This window comes from Indicator indicator, chromosome 29, assembly GCF_027791375.1.
Source record: "Indicator indicator isolate 239-I01 chromosome 29, UM_Iind_1.1, whole genome shotgun sequence".
NCBI lineage: Eukaryota > Metazoa > Chordata > Aves > Piciformes > Indicatoridae > Indicator > Indicator indicator.
Genome location: NC_072038.1, coordinates 1,924,510 through 1,950,376, shown reverse-complemented (window position 1 = coordinate 1,950,376; position 25,867 = coordinate 1,924,510). Strand labels below are relative to the sequence as shown.

The window sequence follows — 25,867 nt, the reverse complement described above, 5'->3', positions numbered from 1 at the left end:
CCGTACACTGCCAGCACTCCCCATCTAGCATCCTGGAATTTGAGACATGGCTGACCATGCTCTGTAGCCACTCTGATAAACCCAACAGACCATGCTACTTGCAAGGCCCTTCCCTTTAGTCCTGTAGAGATCTTAGTGCTAGTTATCTTACACTGTATTTGGTACTTCACAGACCTATTGACTATCTAAAATCTCCATCTGGTGATCTACAGTGTTGGTCAAGAGAGTTCAAGGAGTCATGGAGATGAGCAAGCTAGGAACTTGCTTCTTTCATTTTATAGTGTCTCATGTAGGAAATGTTATCATGCTTGAGCCTAAGACCACTTCCAAAAAACATTTTAGAGTCTAACACTGGCTTGTGTGGGCAAAGCAGATGCTACACCCAAGCCCACCAAGCACTGCTGAATGACTGTCCACACCTGGAGACACCTTGAATTACTGACCACTTCCTTTTTAAAGCAGACTTTCCCTCAGCTGACTGCATGACCAGAGCCACCTGGCTCACACAGCTGGGTTCACAACCTGTGCAGCACAGGAGCAAAAACCCAGTAGAGCTCTGCTCTTCTTGCACAGTCTTCTAAATCCTAGCCTCTCAGCTTCCACGACCTTTCTGTGTTCTCTTTGGCCAGGACCAATGCCATCTGGCACCCCAACACCCCAGCGACTCAGCTGCAAGAGCTCCACAGAGCAGTGTCTGCTGGTCCCATGCTAGGGAACACAGTTGCATTCTGGGTCCCACTTGAGGGAGATGCCCTTGTCAGCACCCCTTGCTATCCATTTCTCCAGAGATTTCAAATGTACCCCTATGGTCACCACTTCCCACTGGCTGGCTCTGGGCTTCTCCTGGGCAGGGTTCAGGGTGTTTTCAGCAGCGTCCCTATGCCCTGTGCATGGAGTCCAGCAGTGAGCTCTGGGTTTAGGCTCCAATGAAATGGAATGGGCTTTACAAACTCAGGACACTGCCTGGTGCTGGATACTGGCATCAAATCCATGCAGCATCCACCCACACATTACCCACTGAGCTCTTTTAGTAACCAAAACGCCAATGAGAAGAGGAAGAATGTGTTTAAATCTAACATAATTTGGAGCAGCTCACATGTTTTCTCTGGCTGAACTCTGTAAATTGGGAATTAAATCTTCTTGCTCAAGTGAAAATACTTCCTTTTCTGCTGACATATGGATATGGTGCCTTATAGATGTTAAGATCAGAAGGCATCTTTTGACCTCCTGTTACATCGCAGATGCCACAATAACTTGCATCTTCATACTCATTATTAGGGAATGACAGTATGTCTTTAGATAGCTCTTCTTTCTGTGAAATGTAATATCTTTTAGATACAATACAGTTTTATATCTATAGCATCTTTATATCCCTCTGCATCTGTAGTTATCTCAAGACCCCGGGAATCATCTCAAGTACTCTATACATGAGCTGTATTGCAAAATCCAACACATAATCCCCACAAAAACCTGAGCTTGTGGTAGGTTAAGGGAAATCAAGGGTTAATTAGTATAACCACAAAGAAAAGTCCTCCAAAAGCTAGAGAGTCCCAGGGGGTCAGGCAGTTTGTCCCAGGATAATGTAATCTGTTATTCTATTCTGTGTCCCTGTATCTCTCCATTTCAGGCAGTGCTCAGCCAGGTATCTTTCTCTGCTTTCTGTCTCGGGCTGTGTCTGTTCCCTTCATGGTGTGTGGGGCAGAGGCTTTCTGCTGGCCTTGCGGGGCAGTGAGTTTCCAGCTGTGCCACAGGGCCTGGGGAAGCCTGCGGCAGGCCTGGGTCTAGCGGGGGGGGGGGGGGGGTGGGGGGCAGTGTGGCTGCTCTTGGGGCTGCTGAGGCTGAGTGGGGTGGAGGCTTCTGGAAGGCCCTGGGAAGTTTTGGCCTGGTAGGCCCAGGTGTATTCCTTTCACCTGAATTCCCTTTGTATATGTTTGTAAATAGTATTTCCATTTAAACCTTTCAATCCAGCGTGGAGTATTTATTGTTTTACTCCGTGGGAAGGGGTAAAATGTCTTTTTTGTCCTTTTGCCCTGGGCAGCTCTTGGCTCAAAATCAGGACAGAGCTACAGCAGGTTTCTGCTTTTCTGTTTTCAAGAAAAACACCTTGATTTTAGTCATAGTGAATTGTAGGTTTTGGTATACTGTTATTTTTCAAGTATAAACCTCACAACATCCTGTGAAGATAAACACCACTGCCTGCATTGCACAGTCTGGCTTGCTGCAGCATTGTGGACCAAACAATCTATCTTGGATCACACAGAAGTATATCAGCATAATTCATAAATCCTCCACCCAGGTCCTCTAAGTACCTTAACTGACCAAGATTCCCTCTTTAGTTTTCTTGTCAAATTATTTACAGTAGACAGAGCCCCACAGTTCATAAGATATCAAAAAATTCTAATCTTATCCAGACAAATCAATGACAATTTTGTCTTTAGGTAAACCTGAAAAACAGTGCATTGCCAAAAAAAAACATTGGCCACAAAATCTTGGACTGGAGAAAGAGGAAGAATTCAGAGCATCTCTGTAAAATCTTCTTTGAACTATTTTGCCCTGCTCTGACTGAAGGTTTCAAGGGTTCTGTAGGACTGCAGACACTGAGCAATTTCTCATGCCTGTGACACTGCACTCAGACTGCTTCTGATAATCAGAAACTGGGGCTTGGTTCTGATGGATGGAATTTTCAGTCTACTTTCCATGACATCTTTTTATTTCCAACTTAAAATTTATCCTGGAATGCACTGGAATGTAAGAAGAAAATTACCAACCTGTTAGTATACTAGAAACTGATGTCTGTCATGACAGACAGCACCTAAGTTATCAGCTGTTAGCCCAATTACTTTGAGGTAGTTTTATGATATTCTTTCCACAGCTTTTGTATTCATACCCACTGCAGAGAAGAGTCGACTGAACCCGAGAATGTATACACAGTGTGAAAGCCCAGAAATTCAGCTTCCACAGATCATGGGCAGTGAAAGGACTTCTTGGAGAATCTGCCAATGATTAAAGGCCACAGAAGGGAAAGATTTGCTTTAGGTTTAGTTCTTCGGTATCCAGTAGCAAAAAATGACAAAACAGTCATTGCAAAATTAGAGTCAATACGAAAATGTTCTTCCTAGTTAGCAGACTACAATTATTTAGAACGGTGACTCATTCTCAAGGGGGATGGAAGTACTCAGGTGTTCATTTGAGCCATAGGAAGTTCCATGTAAACATGAGGAAAAAATTTTTCACTGTGAGGGTTACGGAACACTGGAACAGGCTGCCCAGGGGAGCTGTGGAGTTATTCAAAGCCTGCCTGGATGCGTTCCTGTGTGATTTGCTCTAGCTGATCTTGCTCTGGCAGGGGGTTGGACTGGATGATCTTTCGAGGTCCCTTTCAGTGCTTAATATTCTTTGATTCTGTAAAACTAGCTCTCAGAAGGTGTTATTTAAATATTAGAAAGATAGAAACTATGAGAGTTTTCATCATTATCACAGAAAACTGATGTCTAACAGATGGAAAGGGTCTTCTTTTCCCTGCAGATGATCTGCTTTGGGAAATCGCTCGAATGAATGCTGAGGTGGCCATCTTTGGGCAGATGGATCTCTGAAAGTCAGGAAAGGAGAGCATCGAGGCTTTTTGATGTCAAATCATCTGTCTTCATGGTGGTGCATCCTAAGGAATCTTTTGTGAAAGGGTCAATGCAGAGCAGGGAATCAGGGGAGGACACAGTTCAGACTAACGCTGGAGACGTTAGGAAAATGCAAGGCATGAGAACAAAATTTAATGCTCATTCCGGGCTCTTAGGTGACATGTATCAGTCTCTTCCTTGGCAGGCCCTGACTGTGAAGGAAGATCAAATCTTCCCCATGAACCCTCCCAGGTATGATAAAACTGAGGACATGGCCATGACTGTGCCTTTTCCTAGAACTAGATCAGTCACCCTCCAGGACCACCCTTTCTCAGAGTATCAGCATTGCCCAGGGCTGCCTCCACCTCTAATGTTCTGGTGTAGGCAGAGCTGTGTTGATGGATTTTGTTGCTGGAGCTGTATGGAAGTGTAAGCATGAAAGATATTTGTGCTGTAGAAACTGGGACTGTATTTGTACATTTTAGACATTTTGTTTCTTTCATTTCAAGTATTAGATGAATGTAAGAGGTAAATTCATTTATCAGGAATATTTTACTATTTTATACACAGTTTAAGTACTGCCCTTAGAGTATTTAATTCCTCATTACCTTTGGAACGTCACATGGGAAACAGTAATATTGTCTGCACAATGCAACTGGATGCACTGCAGCATAGATATGCAGTGAAAATCTACCTTGAGTCCAGGAGGAAATGGCTGGAAATACAGCCACAGAATCCATAAGTCCTACATCCAAGTTCTCCAGATGCCTGGACCAACTGAGATTCTCTCCTTAAGTCTCTCGTCAAATTATTTATAGTTGATACATTCACATCATTGTTAAGATATAAAACATTTCTAAATATATCTGGTTAAATCAAATGACAATTATGCCATTAGTTCAGTTTGCCAGACAATGCTTTGCCAAAGAAAGTTTGCCAAAAAATGTTCTGACCAAAGAAAGAGCAGGAATCCAGAGCATCTGCCAGCCAGACACTATAAAAGAGTCTTTGCAGCACTCTGCCCTGTCTCGAAGAGAAGTGTCAAGGTAAGCGTGTGGGCTCCAGGGACTTGTTGAATTCAGGCATCTTCCCTTAGGGCATATTATGCAGTACTTTCTTCCTTCTGGAACTAGTTTCTACATAGGTTTTTTCCACCTGTTTTCAAGGCATCTGTGTATTTTCCACAGATAACCTTTTGAACTTTACATAGGAGTAAGGAGGTTCCTTTACTGTAAATCATATTCTCAGATATGACACTACATAACCTTTACTGTGTATGAAGCCAATGCACAACCTGTGCAGCGTCAAAAGACACAAATAACACAGTTTTTAAAAGATTATTCTGTGTTAGTTAAGGAAAAAGATTTTTCTCTTCTGGCTCTAAGCCATTAAACAGCAGGAAGGCTAGTTTGCCTAGTTTTAGCAACACTAAGGAATTTTAAAATATTGGGAAATGCCTCTCCTTGCAAGCAAGGTACATTAATGATCTCTTGATGCTGTCTTTATTTTCTGCCAGAGTGCTCTCTGCTGTGGTCTCTCGGCTAAAGTGCAGCCATGGCGACGGACGCTGACATGGCTGTTTTTGGGGAGGCAGCTCCTTACCTCCGAAAGTCAGAGAAGGAGAGAATTGCAGCCCAGAACAAGCCCTTTGATGCCAAGACATCTGTCTTCGTGGCTCACCCTAAAGAATCCTTTGTGAAAGGGACAGTCCAGAGCAAAGAATCAGGGAAGGTCACCGTCAAGACTGAAGGTGGAGAGGTGAGTGAAAAGCAAGGCTGAAGGACACCATTTGAACCCCACCTTCAATTCTTATCTGACATACATGCATCTCCTTCTTCCTCTGACAGACCCTGACTGTGAAGGAAGATCAGGTCTATCCCATGAACCCTCCCAAGTATGACAAGATCGAGGACATGGCCATGATGACCCACCTGCACGAACCCGCCGTGCTGTACAACCTCAAAGAGCGTTATGCAGCCTGGATGATCTACGTAAGTAGCAGCAGCAGTCTGCCTTTGGGTGCCAGCACGATCTGCTGTGCCAGGCTGAGGGGAAGCCAACCTGCTGTCTCCCTTCCCCACAGACCTACTCAGGTCTCTTCTGTGTCACTGTCAACCCCTACAAGTGGCTGCCGGTGTACAACCCGGAGGTGGTGTTGGCCTACCGAGGCAAGAAGCGCCAGGAGGCTCCTCCACACATCTTCTCCATCTCTGACAATGCCTATCAGTTCATGCTGACTGGTGAGTTAGTTGGTTTCTTCATAATTATTAGGCTGTGAACAATCACAGAGGAGAAAAAAGTCTTTTCACTGCAAAATAGTTCAGTTAATTGGTGTTGGGGGAGTAAATGAGCTGTCATAACTGGAAATTCTCCACTGGACACCATCACTGAGATATTGTGCCACCAATCACCATCAGCATTTACTGTCCAAGATATTTGGGAGGGTGTGGCATAACGCTGGATAGATGGTCAGATTTTTCTTCAAAGAAATTTGGTGTTTATTCTTAGTCAAGAAGATTGTTCTTTGAAACAGTTGCCTTCCAAGGCTGAAGTTCTGTGAACAAGGCTGTGTGTAAAGGGAAAAGTGCTTCAACATTGAAGCCAATATTCCCTGTGGTGGTTATATGGAGACATGGGAAGGGGATGCTTCTCCCTCCGTGTCAGACACAATTTCTGGTTTTCCATTCATGAATATAAATGGAAGCAATAAGAAAGAAAAGTGGTGAAAACTTTTTAACATTGTCCGAACCTCCAAACTTTCAAGAAGGAGCAGACTGGTCAGAAAATCAGTAAACCAAAGGAGGTTTGTTAAAGTAGATCTTGTGCCCTACTCCCTCCCCAACCACTGTGATCAGTTTGGCAGTACTCAGGGCAGTAAGGTCAGCTGGAAGACAATAGTGTGGAAGGGGAACACTAATAAATTGCTGTTTGGTTAGTGTGCCTTATCATGGCACTCTTCATATCTTGTGGTATGTTTACGCTTGCTGGCTCCTTCAAGAGACTTGAGACACTTGAATGCAAACCCAGACTTTTATACCAGGAGGTAGTTACCCAGTGGCTGAGCCTCTTCACTTTGCAAGCAGACTATTGGGAAATGCCACCACAGGATCACAGAATCAGAGGTTGTTAGGGGTTGGAAGGGACCTCTGGAGATCTGCGAGTTCAACTCCCCTGCCAGAGTAGGACCACAGAATCCAGCAGAGGTCACACAGGAACACATCCAGACAGGGCTGGAAGTCTTCCAGAGAAGGAGACTCCACAACCTCCCTGGGCAGTCTGTTCTATTGCTCTGTGAACCTTACAGTAAAGAAGTTCTTCCTCATGTTGAGGTGGAACGTCCTGTGCTGCAGTTTCCATCCATTGCCCCTTGTCCTGTCCCAGGGCACAAGTGAGCAGAGGCTGTCCCTGTCCCTTCCTCCCTGAGCTCCAACCCTCAGATATTTGAAAACATTTTTTAGATTCCCTCTCAGTCTTCTCCTCTCCAGACTAAACAGCCCCAGGACTCTCATCCTTTCCTCACAAGGCAGTGCTCCAGTCCCTTCATCATCCTTGTAGTCCTCCATTGGACTCTCTCAAGTAGATCCCCGTTCCTCTTGAACTGGGGACCACAGAACAACTAGATGCAATATTCGACACAGTTAAACTTTAAAACAACAGCTTGGGAATCAGAAAGCCATATCAGAGTATCTAAAAGAGATTTTAAGTCATTTACCTTAAGGTAGTGTGGGAGGTAGTAATTTCTGGAAATCCTTGCAGTGGGACTCATCAGAGGAATTTCTTTGGGTTGAAGTGTCCTTAAAAAAACCCAAAAAGCAATAAAATAAATCCTAGAAAATTGCAAGCACAAAAAACAACCAAACATTACAGTGGAACTCTACAGATCAAAAATTCTCACTGAAAATTGCCTGGCAAGTGCTAAGTGTTACATAAAGAATCAAAAAGAGTTGTGAGAGAGTTTTAAGGAATAGGTATCAATAAGATTGATTTTGGAAGCAGCAAACCAGCAGAAATTTCTATTCAAGGCAATCACTGGACATGTGAATATCTCCTTGCATCTCCTTGTGAATACTGTCCCCTTGTACTCAGCTCTGATGAGGCCATGCCTTGAGTATTGGGTCCAGTTTTGGGCACCTCATTACAAGAGTGATGTGGAGGTGCTGGAGCCAGTGCAGAGGAGGGCAAGGAAGCTGTGAAGGGCCTGGAGAAGAAATCTGATGAAGAGCAACTGAAGGAGCTGGGGATGGTTAGTGTGAAAAAGAAGAGGTTGAGGGCAGACCTCATTACTGTCCACAACAACCTGAAAGGAGGTTGTGGAGAGGTTGGTGCTGGACTCTTCTCACATGTAATTAGTGATAGAACAAGAGGGAATGGCCTCAAGCTGCCACTGAGTAGGTTTAGACTGGACAGTAGGAAACATCTTTTCCCAGCAAGAGTGGTCAGACACTGGAATGTGCTGCCCAGGTGGTGGAGTCACCAAGCCTGGCTGTGTTTCAAGGTTGTTTGGATGTGGTGATTTGGGATATGGTTTAGGGGTGACCCTTGTAGAGTAGGTTTCTCAGTTGGACTTGGTGATACTGAGGTTCTCTTCCAACCTAAATATTTCTGTGATTCTGTGATATTCTGAGATCTGTGAAGCACAAAAATGTCAATATTCCAGAGACTGAATGAGTGTTCCAGGAAATTATTATTGCAAGCTCATGGTGTTTTGGTGATTTGATTTAGACAATGATCACTTTGCCACTGGCAGATAAAAACATTGAGGAGGCCTATTCAGGAATGGTTATTCCTGCTATAAAGCATATGAGAAGTACCCTCTCCAATCCACTTTAGCTTACACAGAGTTAAATAAATCAGCAAGTCTAGAAAAATACTCCTTAGCGGGAATCCTTGTTATAAAGAAAATAAGCACCTTGAAATTGGGACAATATGCAGAAAAAGGAACACACATTCTACAGCTGACATCCACATCGCTGCTGCTATGTCAGCTCCCCTGATACAGCTGGGGACAATTTCAAAAGTAACAAGGGGTGAAGGCAAGCAGGTTTATGAAAGGAATTAGCTGCATAGTACCAATGCATCTTCTGAAAGACTCAGGAAGACTTTATCCCATGTATTCATTATATACATTAGTAACCCCTTTGTTTCTGTCTCTTACAGATCGGGAGAACCAGTCCATCCTGATCACGTAGGTACCCTCCCTGCTCGGGTCCCTTGCAGGGCTGCCCAGTGCCAGGGGAACTCCTGCCTGAGCACAGGCTCTCTGCTTCTCCCTTTGCTTTGGCAGTGGAGAATCTGGTGCAGGCAAGACTGTGAACACCAAGCGTGTCATCCAGTACTTTGCAACAATTGCAGCCAGTGGGGAGAAGAAGAAGGAGGAGCCTGGCAAAATGCAGGTGAGTTGGGAACAACAGACTGACCACTCAACGTGTCATTGAAAAATGATCACCCTGCATGGGTGATTGAGGATCAAATAGTTAATTAGTAGGTATTAGCTTGAATCAATGCATTCTCTGTTCCCGATATGACTTTGGGAAAGGATAACCTCCAATGATGATCATCTTGCAGGGCACGCTTGAGGATCAAATCATCAGCGCCAACCCTCTGCTGGAGGCCTTTGGAAATGCCAAGACCGTGAGGAACGACAACTCCTCACGCTTTGTAAGTTGTTGCTTTGCACAAAACCTCTCCCTCTCATGACAAGATGAGTGATGGTCCAAGCTGTACTCCATGTAAAAGAGATGTCAAAAGAACCTACTCAGGCTGAGATGCTGCTGCTTCTCCTTAACAGGGCAAATTCATCAGAATCCACTTTGGGGCCACAGGCAAACTGGCTTCTGCTGACATTGAAACTTGTAAGAGGCCTCCTGAAACAATCCCATTCCTTCCTAAATTCCCACCTTAACTTCCTCAGTTCCCACTTTTACCTGCCTTCTTGTGCCTGACTCTTTCTGCCATCCTTGCCAGATCTGCTGGAGAAGTCCAGAGTCACTTTCCAGCTGCCAGCAGAAAGAAGCTACCACATCTTTTATCAGATCATGTCGAACAAGAAGCCAGAGCTAATTGGTAGGATGGATTATTCTGACCTTTGATTGATGATCACTGAAAAGTAGCCACCTGTCTGGTAAAGCTAATCCTGTGCCTTACCTCCTGCTCTTTTCAGACATGCTCCTGATAACCACCAACCCTTATGACTTCCACTATGTGAGTCAAGGTGAGGTCACTGTTCCCAGCATTGATGACCAAGAGGAGCTGATGGCTACAGATGTAAGTAACACAGCCAGGAGGCACCTATTCTACAGCTGAGAAAGGTGACAAAGGCAGCCTGCCAAGGACAAGTGTTTTAATTCATGGTTTTGATGGCAGAGTGCCATTGACATCCTGGGCTTCACTGCTGATGAGAAGACAGCCATCTACAAACTGACAGGGGCTGTCATGCACTACGGGAACCTGAAGTTCAAGCAGAAACAACGAGAGGAGCAGGCAGAGCCTGATGGCACAGAAGGTACCAGGGAATTCCTTCAAAGAGCTTCTCTGCTAGCAGAGATGCTGTCTTAGCCTCCACATACAGGCCTCTGTTGGCCTGTGCCACCACTAAACCCCCGAGGAAAATCTTTGTTCATTGCTGTCTAACTGCAGGGCTGCTTCCCTGCCCACGGGAAGGGCAATTCTCTTAGCCACTGGACACAGTCCAGACACACAGGGCCTGGGAGGGGAAGCTTCAGCCTCACACGGCACAGCTCTGCCTCTGTATAGCCTTCAACCACCAACTCATCGTGTTTGCAGTCCTAGTTTTTGTGAAATAAATCCTGCATTCTTTGCCATGCAGAAATCCACCTTCCATGGAAAATAGCTGTGCTGCACCAGGCATTTTGGAGTTCCTCAGGGAACCTCCAGATTCAAGCTCTCCCTCTGCAAGTGTGTCTGTCCTTGCTCTCAAAGCAAGCCATCACTAGCTTCTAGAATTTATCTTCCTTCTCAGAGCTTCTGGGACCAGAGCAGTGCCTTCCCCTTTCTAGAACACGCACAGTAGAATGTTCACACTGACCAGACTCTAGCCACTGCCCACAGACAAATGCTTCTTCCTCTCTCTCCCTCCACTCCTCAGTGGCTGACAAGGCTGCCTACCTGATGGGCCTGAACTCAGCTGAGCTGCTCAAAGCCCTGTGCTATCCCCGAGTCAAGGTCGGCAATGAATACGTGACCAAAGGTCAAAACGTGACCCAGGTGAGAGCTGAAGGTGGAACAGACAAGACTGAAAGAGTACCTGAGTGGTCTTCTTTGACCCTGGGAAGGAACTCTGGTCCTTTCTTCTCTGCTGTAGGTGAACAACGCAGTTGGTGCCCTGGCCAAAGCTGTCTTTGAGAAGATGTTCCTCTGGATGGTTGTTCGCATCAACCAGCAGCTGGACACCAAGCAGCCCAGGCAGTACTTCATTGGTGTGCTGGACATTGCTGGCTTTGAGATCTTTGATGTAAGGCACGAGGATTTGACACCATAGCCCAGAGAGGGGCAGGAAGGGGATGAGGAAAGGGGGTTGTATGAGAAAGCTGGCAGCATGTTTCCTGTGTTGTAAAAGCAGTGACGGTGCTAGGACGTGTGTGTCAGAGCAGAGAAGTGCCCTGGTTGTTGGTCTGAGGGCAGAGAAATTCTTGGGTGGGACACTCTCTGATGGATCAGAGAGCTGAGACAGCAGACAGTGCTGCAGCTAAAGTTACTACAGGATTTGCTTTTGAGTAGTACAGTAAGAAGCAATTGTTACTTCTAGCTTGCGTTCACAAGTGATAACAACAGGATCCTTGGGGACAGTCAGTTTTACACTGGGAGATGCAGTAGGTTTAGGAGTGGTGCTTTGACTGGGGGACTTGAACCAGTGTTAGCAAAAGCCTGTGGTGATTGCCACACCTTGAGAAGCTGTGCACCTCTCTATGCTTTGTGCAGTTCAACAGCTTTGAGCAGCTGTGCATCAACTTCACCAACGAGAAACTGCAACAGTTCTTCAACCACCACATGTTCGTGCTGGAGCAGGAGGAGTACAAGAAGGAAGGCATTGAGTGGGAGTTCATTGACTTTGGCATGGACCTGGCTGCCTGCATCGAGCTCATTGAGAAGGTACTTTCCCATCCAAGGGTATGATGTTCTGTGATGTGTCTGAGCCAGATGCGGCTCAGAGCTCATTCACACGCAGCATTGAGGGTCAGGTCAAAAAGATACTTGGCAATGAAGTTTATTTTGGTGTAGGAAAGAGGAATTAGGGAATACCAATCTGTGCCATGACTCCTGCATTCCCTGGTCTTCAGGCATGGAAAGGATAGCCTGGACTCCTTCTTTAAAGCAAACTGGCATCCTTTGGTCCTTCCCCAGGCTGAGATGCTACCAGCCACATGCTGGTACCTTTGATGTTCATAAGATGTTTCTCATCATGACCATCTCTCACTTCTTGTGGTATCTTCCAGCCCATGGGCATCTTCTCCATCCTGGAAGAGGAGTGCATGTTCCCCAAGGCAACTGACACCTCTTTCAAGAACAAGCTCTACGACCAGCACCTGGGCAAGTCCAACAACTTCCAGAAGCCCAAACCTGCCAAAGGCAAGGCTGAGGCTCACTTCTCCCTGGTGCACTATGCTGGCACTGTGGACTACAACATCACTGGCTGGCTGGAGAAGAACAAGGACCCCCTGAATGAAACTGTCATTGGGCTGTACCAGAAATCATCTGTAAAGACACTGGCCTTGCTCTTTGCCAACTATGGTGGAGCAGATGCAGGTCAGCTCTGTGAGAAATGTATTTGCAGTGCGGAGCAGTGTTGACAGAAAATTAAAATAGTAGGGGAAAAAAAAAGCACTAAACATTTAAATTATTTTGTGTTCCATAGTCTCCAATATGTGGCATCCATGTTTTAACATTTTTCTTTTCTTTTTTCTTCCATTTACAGATGCTGGTGGTGGCAAAAAGGGTGGCAAGAAGAAGGGTTCCTCTTTCCAGACTGTCTCAGCTCTTTTCCGGGTAAGGAAAAAGTCATTATCTGTTAGGAGATGGACAGGAATTTGATTGTGGTTCTGAAATGTCTGTTGCATTTTTGGTCATACCTTTTGTCATCCTTGCAAATCTGTGCCTTTTGGCAGGGGAATATCGCATCATTCCCTTCAATACTGCACGGTTAACTTGCTTGGACACCACAACACCTGCTTTAGTTCATTCATGAACTTCCCTTTATTTCAGAAGAGGGAATGGCCTTGTTTCTTCCTGGAACTCCCTAGCAAATTGGCTCAGACTGTTTTTTTCCAAAGAACTCTTGATGCTGCATCCTTGTATTTTGGCTGATTTCTTCCACCTGCCTTAGTTTTGTTATTGCCTTCTCTGAATAATCTATAAAAATCACGGAAGTGTGAAGTTCACCTTCTTAAATTGGGAGTGAAGAACAGATCTGAGGAACTCCCTTAAATCCTCTCTGGAGACTCCAAAGATATTTCATGACCTTCCTTAAAATCTTCCCTGGAGACTTCAAAGATGTTTCCTATACTTCTTTTATGTATCTATGAGGATTTTCAATATTGACATACTGTAGTATTTGAAACAAGAATTCTACAAAAGTTCTTGTAGAATCCAAGATACAAGGAAGAGAAACACAGATTTACATGAAATTATGGAATGTTGAGGTCGGGTTTCAGTTATGTTGTCAAGGTTTCATTTGGCTGATATGGAGAGAGTGAGAGTGAAGTACTATTAAAAACAAACTTAAATAGGCTGTACATATATTCCATCCACTTCAGAAGCACTTATTTAGCTGCCAAATTAGATGCTAGTCACACTTAACCGAGAGTCTGTGTCAGTCACTGAATGTACCAACACCAGCATGTCACTCACTGAATGTACCAACTGTAACATATCACCCAACTAAATTCTGTGAGCTGAAAGGAAAATTGTGAGATGTCAGCTCCAAAAACGCTGAGAGTCCTCAGATTTCAAATTTCCCTTTGGGAGTTCTGCTAGATGGAGAGAAGACAGGTCTGCATCCTGAAATACTTAGTTTGATATATCCATTATTAAGCTTCCAGTACCTGTGCTTAATAAGTTAAACTTCACTTTTATAATCCCACAGGAGAATTTAAACAAGCTGATGACTAATCTGAGAAGCACTCATCCCCATTTTGTACGATGCATCATCCCAAATGAAACAAAAACACCTGGTAAGTGACCCAAGAGGAGGAAAACTCCATGTACCCAATCTCTTCTCCTCAGTACCAAACAAGAGGGCAGTCACTAATGGTGGTGTTTGCTAGGTGCCATGGAGCATGAGCTGGTGCTGCACCAGCTGCGCTGTAACGGTGTGCTGGAAGGGATCCGCATCTGCAGGAAGGGATTCCCCAGCAGAGTCCTCTACGCCGACTTCAAACAGAGGTGAGAGTGCTTCACCCTTTTGCCCATTCAGAGCAAGCTGGAGAGCCTGGATATTTTAATGTTGAAAAACTGTAATTCAAAAATCCTGCTCTGGCCGTGGGCTTGGACTAGATGACCTTTTGAGGTCCCTTCCAACCCTTAACATTCTGTGATTCTGTGAAAAAGAATCTGAATCAAATTATAAAAATGTTGTACTGTGAGTTATGGTTGACATTATGTTAGTGGTGAGGATTCTTTTGGGCTCTGAGTCAACAGAATGAGTTTTCTTACACTGTCTTGAAAGAATGATCTGTATACTTTACAGAGTCAATTGTTGCTGAGGAGTAGTGGGGCTCAGTTGCAGTGTTTGCCTTGTTGACGCTCTGCTTTCTCCTACAGATACAGAGTGCTTAATGCCAGTGCTATCCCAGAGGGACAATTCATGGATAGCAAGAAGGCTTCAGAGAAGCTTCTTGGGTCCATTGATGTTGACCACACCCAGTACAGATTTGGTCATACCAAGGTAAAAATAGGTTCTGTGCTCAAACACTATGTGCCTTTGTTATGCAAAACATGTGACGGATGTCTAAATATGTTCCCTTTTATAAGGTGTTCTTCAAAGCTGGACTGATAGGAGTGCTGGAGGAGATGAGAGATGAGAAACTAGCAGAGATTATGACCATGATACAGGCCAGATGCAGGGGATTCCTGTCAAGAGTGGAGTATAAGAAAATGGTGGAGAGGAGGTAAAAACTCCTTGGCCTCCTATGAAGTTCTAATGGTACTTAGCTAACTGGGTCTAAATTCACCCCACAAAGACTATGCAACAGCCTTCTGAATTTCATTTCAGGGATTCCATCTTCTGCATCCAGTACAATGTTAGAGCATTCATGAACGTCAAGCACTGGCCCTGGATGAAGCTATTCTTCAAGATCAAGCCCTTGCTGAAGAGTGCAGAGTCTGAGAAGGAAATGGCCAACATGAAGCAAGAGTTTGAGAAAACCAAGGAAGAGCTTGCAAAGTCTGAGGCCAAGAGGAAGGAGCTGGAGGAGAAAATGGTGGCCTTGCTGCAGGAAAAAAATGACCTGCAGCTGCAAGTGCAGGCTGTGAGTATCACACTTCATCTGTCCCAGGAAAGAGACCATTACAAAGGCAGAATGCTTCCTGTCCTAAGCAGAGATTCCCAGGAAGCTGACAGATGTGCAGTAGAGAACAGATGCACTCACACAGTGAGTGTGTGACACTGTGAGTCACTGACACACAGTGAGTCAGGCTGACACTGAGTAAGCAGCTGCTTGCTGGGGCATGGTGACTCTCAGAGTAGTTCCATGTGAGACTTGTCACTCCTGCTGCCTGAAGAAAGAGCCACAGCAGAGAGCCTTGAGCTGGAGGGGAAGTATCTCCATCTGCTCACCTTTCCAAGCAGAGCATCTGCTAAGAGAGTAAAGGCAAAGCTGAGAAGGACTCACATTTCCTACTTGCAGCTTCACTAGAAGGCCTTGATTACTTTCCAATACATGGATGCTTCCCCTGCAGACTCAGTCAGAAACAGGCAGTATCTTCACTTCCAAGGAAGTGATCAACTAGGCACTACAGGGAATGCTAGGCATGGCCTGGATGGAAGGCATAGATGTAGCTGGTAGCAAAGGCAAGGCCTCTATTTGTTCTGCAACAATTTTAAAAGCATTTTAAAAAGTAATAAATTTCTTTCCCAACTCTTGTTAAAAACTAAGAAGCCTTAACCTCTCAGATGTTATAAGTTTCTCAATTAGACAACTGAAAGGAAAAAGCTACTAAATAATGTTTCTGCCATGAAAAAATACTCCAGGAGCTTGTTCCTGAGGAAGGTAGTAAGTGAAGTGATTCTGATTTGCTTGTGAGCAGATGAGCTATTTTCACATCTATCCTCTGTGTGAGGTGTTTTAAAAAGTCACCAAAAATTTGAAATCAGTTGATACGAGATGAAATGGTTGCCCAGTAAACACTGGGCAAGATCTTTAGTTGCTGGATTGTAGGCCAGGTTCAGCTCCCATTTTAACTCCTGCGTACTCAGGGATACACGGGACACAGAGACAAACTTCAAACCATGAAAACCCACAACAATCACTGTCTCCCAACCAGGAAGCAGATAGCTTGGCTGATGCTGAGGAGAGATGTGACCAGCTCATCAAAAACAAAATCCAGCTGGAGGCCAAAATTAAGGAACTGACTGAAAGATGTGAAGACGAGGAAGAAATTAATGCTGAGCTGACAGCCAAGAAGAGAAAACTGGAGGATGAATGTTCAGAGCTGAAGAAAGATATTGATGACCTGGAGTTAACACTGGCCAAGGTGGAGAAGGAAAAGCATGCCACTGAGAACAAGGTATGAGGCAGGAGGGCTCCCTCACAACTCAGAAAAGAGCACTGTGCACTTCCAGGACTTCTCTACTGACTTCCTTTATTGACACCTCTTCCTTCTTCTCAAAGGTGAAAAACCTCACAGAGGAGATGGCAGCCCTGGATGAGACCATTGCTAAGCTGACAAAAGAGAAGAAAGCCCTCCAAGAGGCACATCAGCAGACACTGGATGACCTGCAGGCAGAGGAGGACAAAGTCAACACTCTGACCAAAGCTAAAACCAAGCTGGAGCAGCAAGTGGACGATGTAAGCACACAGGCAAAGAGCAAGAAGAGGACAGGTGTGGAGTTTGAGGTGTGTGGCAGAACACTGATGGCCTTCTTGTCTTTAGCTGGAAGGGTCCCTGGAGCAAGAGAAGAAACTGCGCATGGACCTGGAGAGAGCCAAGAGGAAACTGGAAGGAGACCTGAAGCTGTCCCAAGACAGCATCATGGATCTGGAAAATGATAAGCAGCAGCTGGATGAGAAACTGAAGAAGTAAGTGAGGCTGTGGGGCAGCTGAGCACTGTGATGCTGTACTTTTCTCTTTCCTTTGGGCTCTGCCACAATCCACTCAGTGGACTTATGATGGTTTGTTTGCCGTGATCTTGAAGTACAAAAACTCAAGTGACCATGACAGAGGAGATCACTTCAATTAACAGTAAAACTTTATGGTTTGCCCATATGGTGCATGTCTTAGGTGAGAAAAGGTGAGAGGATGTAGTAAATGAACTAACCAAAAGTGTCTTTTAAAGTTTTATTAAGAATAAGGACAAGCAAAGAAAACAGCATGCTGGGCTGAGAAAAGGGGACAAAAATCCAGCAAAGGAAGAGTTTTTCTCTCCTTCTTATATAGCTATCTCATTTACATAAACAGACTTATGTTAAATAGAAGGCAGGACATGATAATGAGCCCCCAGAATGTTCTGAAGTGCTCAGGAGAGAAAAAAAAAAGGGATCAGAGAGTAAAAGCATCTTTCTCACAGAACGCCGCAGAACTCCTACATACTTATCTGACACACTCATTCCAAGGCAGAGCCAAGCAAGGCCACCTTTATCTTTGATTTGTCTAATAAGAGGTCAAATTGAGCCCCTTGAAAACAATCTTCCAAACAAAATTCACTGAACTTAACTTTTTACTTGACACAAATCACATATTCCTCCATGAATATTGTAAAAATATTCACAACAGAGGAGAAAAGAGAAAAGTAATATAAGGTAGAATAAAGTGAAGGGAAAAGAGAAAGAGGCATATTGCAACTGCCAGCGTGAGGGCCCAAAGACACCTCTCTGGTTCCAAGTTCAGTCCTGCTGGTCCTTCCAATCCTTTCTTGATCCTGGTGGGGAAAGCTTTCAAAGTCTTGTTGGTAGGGAACATCTTTTATTGTCAGTCACAGCTGTTCAAGTCCTATCTCTACCTCTTTCTGCCCCTCACGAGTGAGGCTTCCAAAGAGGCCCAAGGAGAAGTGTCTGAGGTGTGGTCTGGGCCTAAGGAGGGATATATGGGGTTGGAGGCAGGTAGCTCTTGACCAGGAGGTGTGTTTTCATATTATAATGACATTAGAATGAGTGAAGTTTGCCTAAGGTTCATGGTTTCCTTAGCAACAGCAGGGCATCAATCCCCTTTGATATTTGGTATGTGTTATGGGTTTAAGATGTCTTAACCATAGAGTACAGTCCTCCAGGGACTAGACAGTCCATGGAGTGGACACAGGAAATTGTAATTACTATTATTTCATCTTATCAGCCTGCAAGCTCTATATAAACAGGCTGCATGGCCAGTTCTTCCCCTTTTTTCCCTCTCCTTGCTCCCAGATTGGAACCTTATCTCTTGCAGGGGAGGTTTGCAGCCTTCTGTGGTCTTGGCAAAGCTAATTTTTAGCTACGCAATTCGGGCCTAGGCTGTGGGGGTGAAGCAGGGAGTCATGTGGAGGGGGCACTGAGGCTTGGGTTTTGGCCTGGCTGGGGGGAAAGTTTTGGAAGATGCTGGCCTAGTGAGGTTTTGGTAAGCCCAGGTTGGAGAACTGGACCGAGGCTGAATTTGAATTTGTGTATTTTGCATTTCTGTATATATTTAAGAATAGCATTTCTATTTAAAATTTCCAATTCTGTGGAGAGTTTTTATTTTACTCCTTTGGGAAGGGGTAAATTAGCTTCCTGTCCCCTCAACCCAAGACAGTATGATTTTCATTTGGAAGGAATGAGCTGGGACAGCACAGGCTGCTCAGGGGTGTTGTGGAGTCTCCTTCTCTGCCGACTTTCAAAACCCACCTGGATGCATTCCTGTGCAGACTACCCTAAGTGATCCTGCTTTGGCAGAGGGGTTGGACCCGATGATCTCTTGAGGTCCCTTCCAGCCTCTGATACACTGTGATACTGTGAACTCTCTGTTAACAGACATCCACTCAGTCACCAGAATGGCTGGGTGCTCCTAGTACCATGTAGGTCTTTTCCCATAGAACTTGTACCTGCATGTCAATGGAGACTGCATTCCATTGTACAAGCTCAGTAACTTAATCAATAACTATGGAGCAGGCTGCTGTAAACTCATGCTAAGATGTTAGCCTCAACATTAGTCCAAGTTTTGGGGTGGGGGGGTCCTGATTCCTGAGGACAGTAACAGGCAGGTAATGTTCTTCAGACCACTTCTTACAAGCTCTAACATGGTTTGCTCTGCCCAAAGGAAAGACTTTGAGATCAGCCAGATCCAGAGCAAAATCGAGGATGAGCAAGCCCTGGGCATGCAATTCCAGAAGAAGATCAAAGAGCTGCAGGCAAGTCTCTGTTGCTTCCCCTCTTGCACCTAGACTCAGGTCAGGCAGGAGAAGGGCATGGGTGTGAAGGGTCCCTCGTGTTCCCCAGGCTCGCATTGAGGAGCTGGAGGAGGAAATTGAGGCCGAGCGAACCTCTCGCGCAAAAGCAGAGAAGCATCGAGCTGACCTCTCCCGGGAGCTGGAGGAGATCAGTGAGCGCCTGGAAGAGGCAGGAGGAGCTACAGCAGCACAGATTGAGATGAACAAGAAGCGTGAGGCAGAGTTCCAGAAGATGCGTCGTGACCTGGAAGAGGCCACGCTGCAGCACGAGGCCACGGCTGCCGCCCTGCGCAAGAAGCACGCGGACAGCACCGCTGAGCTTGGGGAGCAGATCGACAACCTGCAGAGAGTGAAGCAGAAGCTGGAGAAGGAGAAGAGTGAGCTGAAGATGGAGATTGACGACCTGGCCAGCAACATGGAGTCTGTCTCCAAAGCCAAGGTATGGAATTGCAGTAGAACATGCTCACAGGGCCTAGGTATGTCACAAAGGCTGCATCTACCAGCCAGATGCTCATCAGGAAGGCTCTGTGGTGATAAGGCAGAGGGCAGGTGTTCGCTGATGTCCTTCCTTGTGACTGCTCTGCAGGCAAACCTGGAGAAGATGTGCCGCACTCTGGAAGATCAGCTGAGTGAGCTGAAAACCAAGGAGGAGCAGAACCAGCGCATGATCAATGACCTCAACACTCAAAGAGCTCGTCTGCAGACAGAATCAGGTGAGACATTCTCCTTGCTGAGCTGCAGTGGGAGGACCTGCATGCCACGTGGATACCACAGTGTGCAAAGCAACATCTGCTGTGTCCTCTTCAGCCCTCTCCTGACCCTGTGAATTTAAAGGCAGAAACTGTCTCATTATTCACAGTCCACTTACCTCTGTTCCTTTTACCCTCCCCAGGTGAATATTCACGCCAGGTGGAGGAGAAGGATGCTCTGATTTCTCAACTGTCTAGGGGCAAGCAAGGATTCACCCAGCAGATTGAGGAACTCAAGAGACATCTGGAGGAAGAAATCAAGGTCTGGAAGTACTCTTCTGTCCACAGCTCACATCACCCCTGAACAAATAACCAGAGCTCTATCTGACCGAGGACTGATTCAATACTCTGTGCCCAAACACAAGTGTTACTGGAGGCAACAGCAGTAAATGCACACACCCCTGCTTATGTAGAGGGAGGGAAATGCAGAGTCTTTGGTGTTGGAGGGAGACATCCACAGGGCTTCCATGAGATGCTGATGACAGCCTCAAAGACAGAATTCAGACACCCATGTCAAATGCAGTAAGGAACCACAAAACCTGTCACTAACAACTCCAAAATTGACTGCTGAAGGCATCACCAGTTCCTGCCTTTACATTTGGCCAGTTAGAGCTTCATTCTGATTTCACTGTCAAAAGGCATCTCAAACAAGTACTCAGGTTGCCAATATCAATGTCTCCACAGGCCAAGAACGCCCTGGCCCATGCCCTGCAGTCTGCTCGCCATGACTGTGACTTGCTCCGGGAGCAATATGAGGAGGAGCAGGAAGCCAAGGCAGAGATGCAGCGAGCCCTGTCCAAGGCCAACGGAGAAGTGGCTCAGTGGAGAACCAAATACGAGACGGACGCCATCCAGCGCACGGAGGAGTTGGAGGAGGCCAAGTACGTGGGAACCAGGATGTTGAATGGCTAGAGAAGGCTGAGGCTGCCAAGTGTGTCTGAGAGTGGGTCACGACAGGGGTGGCACAGAGGCAGAGCAATAGAGTCTTTGTGGGAGAGGGGAGAGAGGAGAGTAGAGGAAGAGTGTGCTGTGGAGAAAGTGTGTATTGGAAGGACAGAGTAGGCCTCGGGGCTGGAAAGGCTGAGATGGGCTGAACACTCAATTGGTGCTAGGATAGAGACGTGGCTGACACTGCAGACTGTATGCAGTCTTGGTTCAGAAGAAACATATGGAAGATTGTTGGGCTCAGAAACTGGCCAACTGCCCTTTCTCAAGCAATACCAAATTGGCTGCCCTTTGAGGTCTAACATAACCTGTGCTCACCACCCCCAGGAAGAAGCTGGCACAACGCCTGCAGGATGCAGAGGAACATGTTGAAGCTGTCAATGCCAAATGTGCCTCCCTGGAAAAGACAAAGCAGAGGCTGCAGAATGAAGTGGAGGACCTGATGATTGATGTGGAGAGATCAAATGCTGCCTGTGCAGCTCTGGATAAGAAGCAGAAGAACTTTGACAAGGTCTTTTGGGCTCCAGCCCTGGGGTTTCAGGGCAGAGCATGTCCTCCTGAGCAGCACATCCATACTCACATCCCATTTCTCTCCAGATCCTGGCAGAATGGAAGCAGAAGTATGAGGAAACGCAGGCTGAGCTGGAAGCCTCCCAGAAGGAGTCTCGCTCTCTCAGCACAGAGCTGTTCAAGATGAAGAATGCCTATGAGGAGTCCTTGGACCACCTGGAAACACTCAAGCGGGAGAACAAGAACTTGCAGCGTAAGTGCCTGGCCCTCTGCTCCTGGATGGCCTTCCTTGCCATCCACCACCCCCACTGCTCCACATGGGTCTGTGCCTGCAGGTGACACAGGTGCCTGTCAGGTTGGTGTGGCAGGGCCCTTACCATGCTGTTCTGTGCCTCCCCTGCCATTGGTCTTTGTTCCCACAGAGGAGATTTCTGAACTGACGGAGCAGATTGCAGAGGGTGGAAAGGCAATTCATGAGCTGGAGAAGGTCAAGAAGCAGGTTGAGCAGGAGAAATCTGAACTCCAAGCCTCCCTGGAGGAAGCTGAGGTACATGGCCATGATCAGTGTGTCTGCAGTCAAAATATGAGCAAAGGAGAAACATGGCTGAAAGTGCTTGCTCCCTCTCTGGGCTGGCTGGGGAGTGCAGCCAGCTGAGCTTTCCTGAGATGGTGCCTAATTACCTAGAGAGCAGCTGGAGCTTTATCTGGGTTACAAATGTTTGTGTCCGCTTGTCCAGGCCTCCCTGGAACATGAAGAGGGGAAGATCCTGCGCCTGCAGCTTGAGCTCAACCAGGTGAAGGCTGAGATTGACAGGAAGATAGCAGAGAAAGATGAGGAGATCGACCAGCTGAAGAGAAACCACCTCAGAATTGTGGAGTCCATGCAGAGCACTCTGGATGCTGAGATCAGGAGCAGGAATGAAGCTCTGAGGCTGAAGAAGAAGATGGAAGGAGACCTGAATGAAATGGAGATCCAGTTGAGCCATGCCAATCGCCAGGCTTCAGAGGCACAGAAGAACCTGAGGAACACTCAGGCTGTGCTCAAGGTCTCCTCAGCAAAATTGCAGAAAGAGTCATTGCTGTCATTTCTGGCACCAAGCTCACACCTTCACTGTGTCATTCCTCTTGTCTCTCTTCACAGGATACCCAGCTACACTTGGACGATGCTGTCAGGACTCAGGAGGACCTGAAGGAGCAGGTGGCCATGGTGGAGCGCAGAGCAAACCTGCTGCAGGCTGAAGTAGAGGAGCTAAGGGCAGCCCTGGAGCAAACAGAGAGGTCAAGGAAATTGGCTGAGCAGGAGCTTCTGGATGCCACTGAACGTGTGCAGCTGCTCCATACCCAGGTAGGACACTGCTGGAAATTCATCCCCTCAACGAGGGATAACACAGAATGAAACTGCTCTGCAACTTGTCAGTAGCTGCTATGTAAACATTTGGAGACTGATGTTGGTTTTGCTGTTGTGGCCCTAAAAAGGACTCCTGATTTAAAGATTTTTGTAAACAATACTCATTCTTTGTGTGGACAGTTTTGCTCTGAAAGTACCAATCCTGCTTTGCTGTTGCACAGAACACCAGCTTGATCAACACCAAGAAGAAGCTGGAAACAGACATTGCCCAAATTCAGAGTGAAATGGAGGATACGATCCAGGAAGCCAGAAATGCAGAAGAGAAGGCCAAGAAGGCCATCACTGATGTGAGTTAGGGACTCCTTTCAGTGCTGCTGGTAGATGAATTCTCCCCCAAACTGTCTCCAGCACTAAAATGGCTTGGACCTTTGCTCTCCTCAGGCAGCCATGATGGCAGAAGAGCTGAAGAAGGAGCAGGACACCAGTGCCCACCTGGAGAGGATGAAGAAGAACCTGGACCAGACGGTGAAGGACCTGCAGCACCGTCTGGATGAGGCTGAGCAGCTGGCCCTGAAGGGAGGCAAGAAGCAAATCCAGAAGCTGGAAGCCAGAGTGCGTAGGGCTGGGATTGGTGTGTGAGTGAGGAGATCCCTTGGAGAGGTATGAGGGAAGCTGCCAAGTTGGGCTTCTGCTTGCAGGTGCGAGAGCTGGAAGGGGAGGTGGATGCTGAGCAGAAGCGCAGCGCTGAAGCTGTGAAGGGGGTGCGCAAGTACGAGAGGAGGGTGAAGGAGCTGACCTACCAGGTAAGGCAGGAGACACACTTGGCCTGACAGAGCTTTCTCACAGCAAGTCAAACTTTGCACACACCATCCCAAGGGAATTAATCACCTGACATGATGCAGAACTCATCCATCTGTGTCTTTCCTGTCTACTAACCCATCTAGTCTGAAGAAGACAGGAAGAATGTTCTCAGGCTGCAGGATCTGGTGGACAAGCTGCAAATGAAGGTGAAGTCCTACAAGAGACAAGCTGAGGAGGCTGTAAGTATTGCTCAAGAATGGGAACAAGGCACATTCCTCCAGGGCAGCAAGCTCAGTGAGATGAGTGTGAATAGCAGGAGAGAGCATGAAAGAACCTGCCAAGACACAACAGCCTTGGCCACACTCTGTCCCTATTGTGACATAAAGCCATGCAAAGGTCTGGGCACCCTGCAGCCAGGGATGAACTGAGAGAAGCTCTGCAGCCTGTTTTAGAGCAGAGCTCAGGCTAAACAAGCCCAGGGGCACATCCACTGTTGGAAGTGACACTGACAATTGAACTGAAGTGCAGGGAGCAGAAGCAGGCAAAAGAGAAATCCAAGGGACCCAATTTGTTTCTCAAGACTTTCACAGCCCTGGTGAAGCTTGTCACAGTGGGGTCCTGAATAGGGATGATGGGGAGGACTGTGGGAGGCTTCCATGTCAGCAATGGTGAGTGGGGGATGGAGGTCTGGGCCTGCCCCTAGGGAAGAGCTGGAGCCATGCAAGGTGGAGGAGCATCAGGAGTGAAGCCTCTGCCCTGGGCTCCTCCCCACCGACTCCCTCTCCCCGCACAGGAGGAGCTGTCCAATGTCAACCTCTCCAAGTTCCGCAAGATCCAGCACGAGCTGGAGGAAGCCGAGGAGAGAGCTGACATTGCAGAGTCGCAGGTCAACAAGCTCCGAGTGAAAAGCCGTGAGTTCCATGGCAAGAAGATAGAAGAGGAGGAGTGAGGCTGTCATGAGGCAGCAAAGTGCCCTGGGGGCTTCACAAAATGTGAACCTCTCAGGCACCTTCTTCCACATTTAAGGTCTGCCACCATCTCAGTAGGTAGAGAATAAAGACTGCAGAGACCTTCGCACACACACCGTGAGCTGTGCTTTTCTTTTGTGTCTCTTTCCATTGGCCAGGGCTGTGTCTTTCTGCTGGCTGTCGTTCAAGGCAGATCTGTGAAGGGCTAATAACCAACAGAGTTTTCAGGTTTAGAGGTGGCTGAAAGAAAGTGGTCTTTACTCTCCACTAGGTTTGCTTCTTGTCTTTAATTAGACAGCAGGACCATGAAGAGCATCATTTGGCCTTGAACTAGAACTGGAGGATGCTGGAGAGAGTTCTGTGCTAATTCCTTTAACTGCTGTAAACCAGAGCAGTGTCCACACATGCTGAGGCTCTGGCACATTACCCTCTGAGGCACTACTCTGCCTGGGGAAATCTTTCATGGCTCTTGAGAAACCACAATGTGATTCAAAATGGTGCTTCCCTTAATGGTCTTGTTGTGTCTCATGGCCTCAATCAGGAGCTTCTCTCCAAAGCCAAAGGCAACAGAGGTCAGAGCAGACAGCAAGCACGGAAGGGTTAGCTGCAGTAGTCCATCAGTGGAGGGGAAACACAATGGTGAAGAAGTTTCTTTGGTCATCTAATAACTTGTGGCTATTTCCTCTTCTATCTTGTTATTAGGGAGAAGAGGCCAACCCCCACCTGGCTCTAACCTCCTTTCAGGATGTTGTAGAGAGAGGAAGAAGGTCTCCCTTCAGCCTCCTGTTTTTTTCCAGACTAAACAACCCCAGCTACCTCAGCTGCTCCTCATCAGCCCTGTTCTCCAGACCCTTCATCAGATTTCTTGTCCTTCTCTGGACCTGCCCCAGCCCCTCAATGTCCTTAGGATCATAGAATCAGTCAGGGTTGGAAGGGACCACAAGGATCATCCAGTTCCAACCCCCCTGCCATGGGCAGGGACACCTCACACTACAGCAGGCTGGCCAGAGCCTCATCCAGCCTGGCCTTAAATACCTCCAGAGTTGGGGCCTCAACCACCTCCCTGGACAACCCATTCCAGGCTCTCACCACTCTCATGGGGAAGAACTTCTTCCTCACATCCAGTCTGAATCTCCCCACTTCCATCTTTGTTCCATTCCCCCAGTCCTATTACTACCTGATAGCCTAAAAAGTCCCTCCCCAGCTTTCTTGTAGCCCCCTTCAGATCCTGGAAGGCCACAAGAAGGTCACCTCAGAGCCTTCTCTTCTCCAGACTGAACAGCCCCAACTCTCTCAGTCTGTCCTCGTAAGTGAGGTGCTCCAGCCGTCTGATCATCCTTGTGGCCCTTCTCTGGATACCTTCC

General features: G+C 46.8%; 1 protein-coding gene across 3 annotated transcripts; it reads left to right on the top strand.

Moving 5' to 3' along the window:
* Positions 1–5,168: 5,168 nt before the first annotated feature.
* Positions 5,169–24,611, top strand: LOC128976480 (myosin heavy chain, skeletal muscle, adult-like). Of its 3 annotated transcripts, none has more exons than XM_054393752.1 (38): positions 5,169–5,372; positions 5,462–5,605; positions 5,698–5,854; positions 8,772–8,799; positions 8,899–9,007; positions 9,180–9,272; positions 9,403–9,466; positions 9,579–9,677; positions 9,775–9,878; positions 9,978–10,116; positions 10,720–10,838; positions 10,936–11,085; positions 11,553–11,723; positions 12,068–12,377; positions 12,547–12,617; positions 13,714–13,801; positions 13,895–14,012; positions 14,391–14,514; positions 14,601–14,737; positions 14,842–15,097; positions 16,113–16,355; positions 16,460–16,636; positions 16,722–16,867; positions 19,053–19,143; positions 19,232–19,621; positions 19,769–19,895; positions 20,075–20,193; positions 20,616–20,812; positions 21,204–21,387; positions 21,474–21,639; positions 21,809–21,933; positions 22,124–22,432; positions 22,528–22,731; positions 22,956–23,081; positions 23,176–23,346; positions 23,433–23,537; positions 23,679–23,774; positions 24,329–24,611. In XM_054393752.1, exons 1-38 carry the CDS (start codon positions 5,169–5,171, stop codon positions 24,482–24,484), a joined length of 5,817 nt encoding a protein of 1,938 aa, XP_054249727.1. In that variant the 3' UTR covers positions 24,485–24,611. The 3 variants fall into 3 exon arrangements, with proteins under 3 accessions (XP_054249727.1, XP_054249728.1, XP_054249726.1); XM_054393753.1 differs by having other exon boundaries at positions 12,068–12,386; XM_054393751.1 differs by having other exon boundaries at positions 12,068–12,416.
* The last annotated feature ends 1,256 nt before the right edge of the window (positions 24,612–25,867 follow it).

Excerpts from the sequence above, each read along its gene's own strand:
- LOC128976480 (XM_054393751.1), top strand. The coding sequence starts at position 5,169 with ATGGCGACGGACGCTGACATGGCTGTTTTTGGGGAGGCAGCTCCTTAC. Across the intron at positions 10,839-10,935 it reads AAGGTCAAAACGTGACCCAG|GTGAACAACGCAGTTGGTGC; the intron begins GTGAGAGCTGAA and ends TCTCTGCTGTAG. Across the intron at positions 22,732-22,955 it reads TGCAGCTGCTCCATACCCAG|AACACCAGCTTGATCAACAC; the intron begins GTAGGACACTGC and ends GCTGTTGCACAG.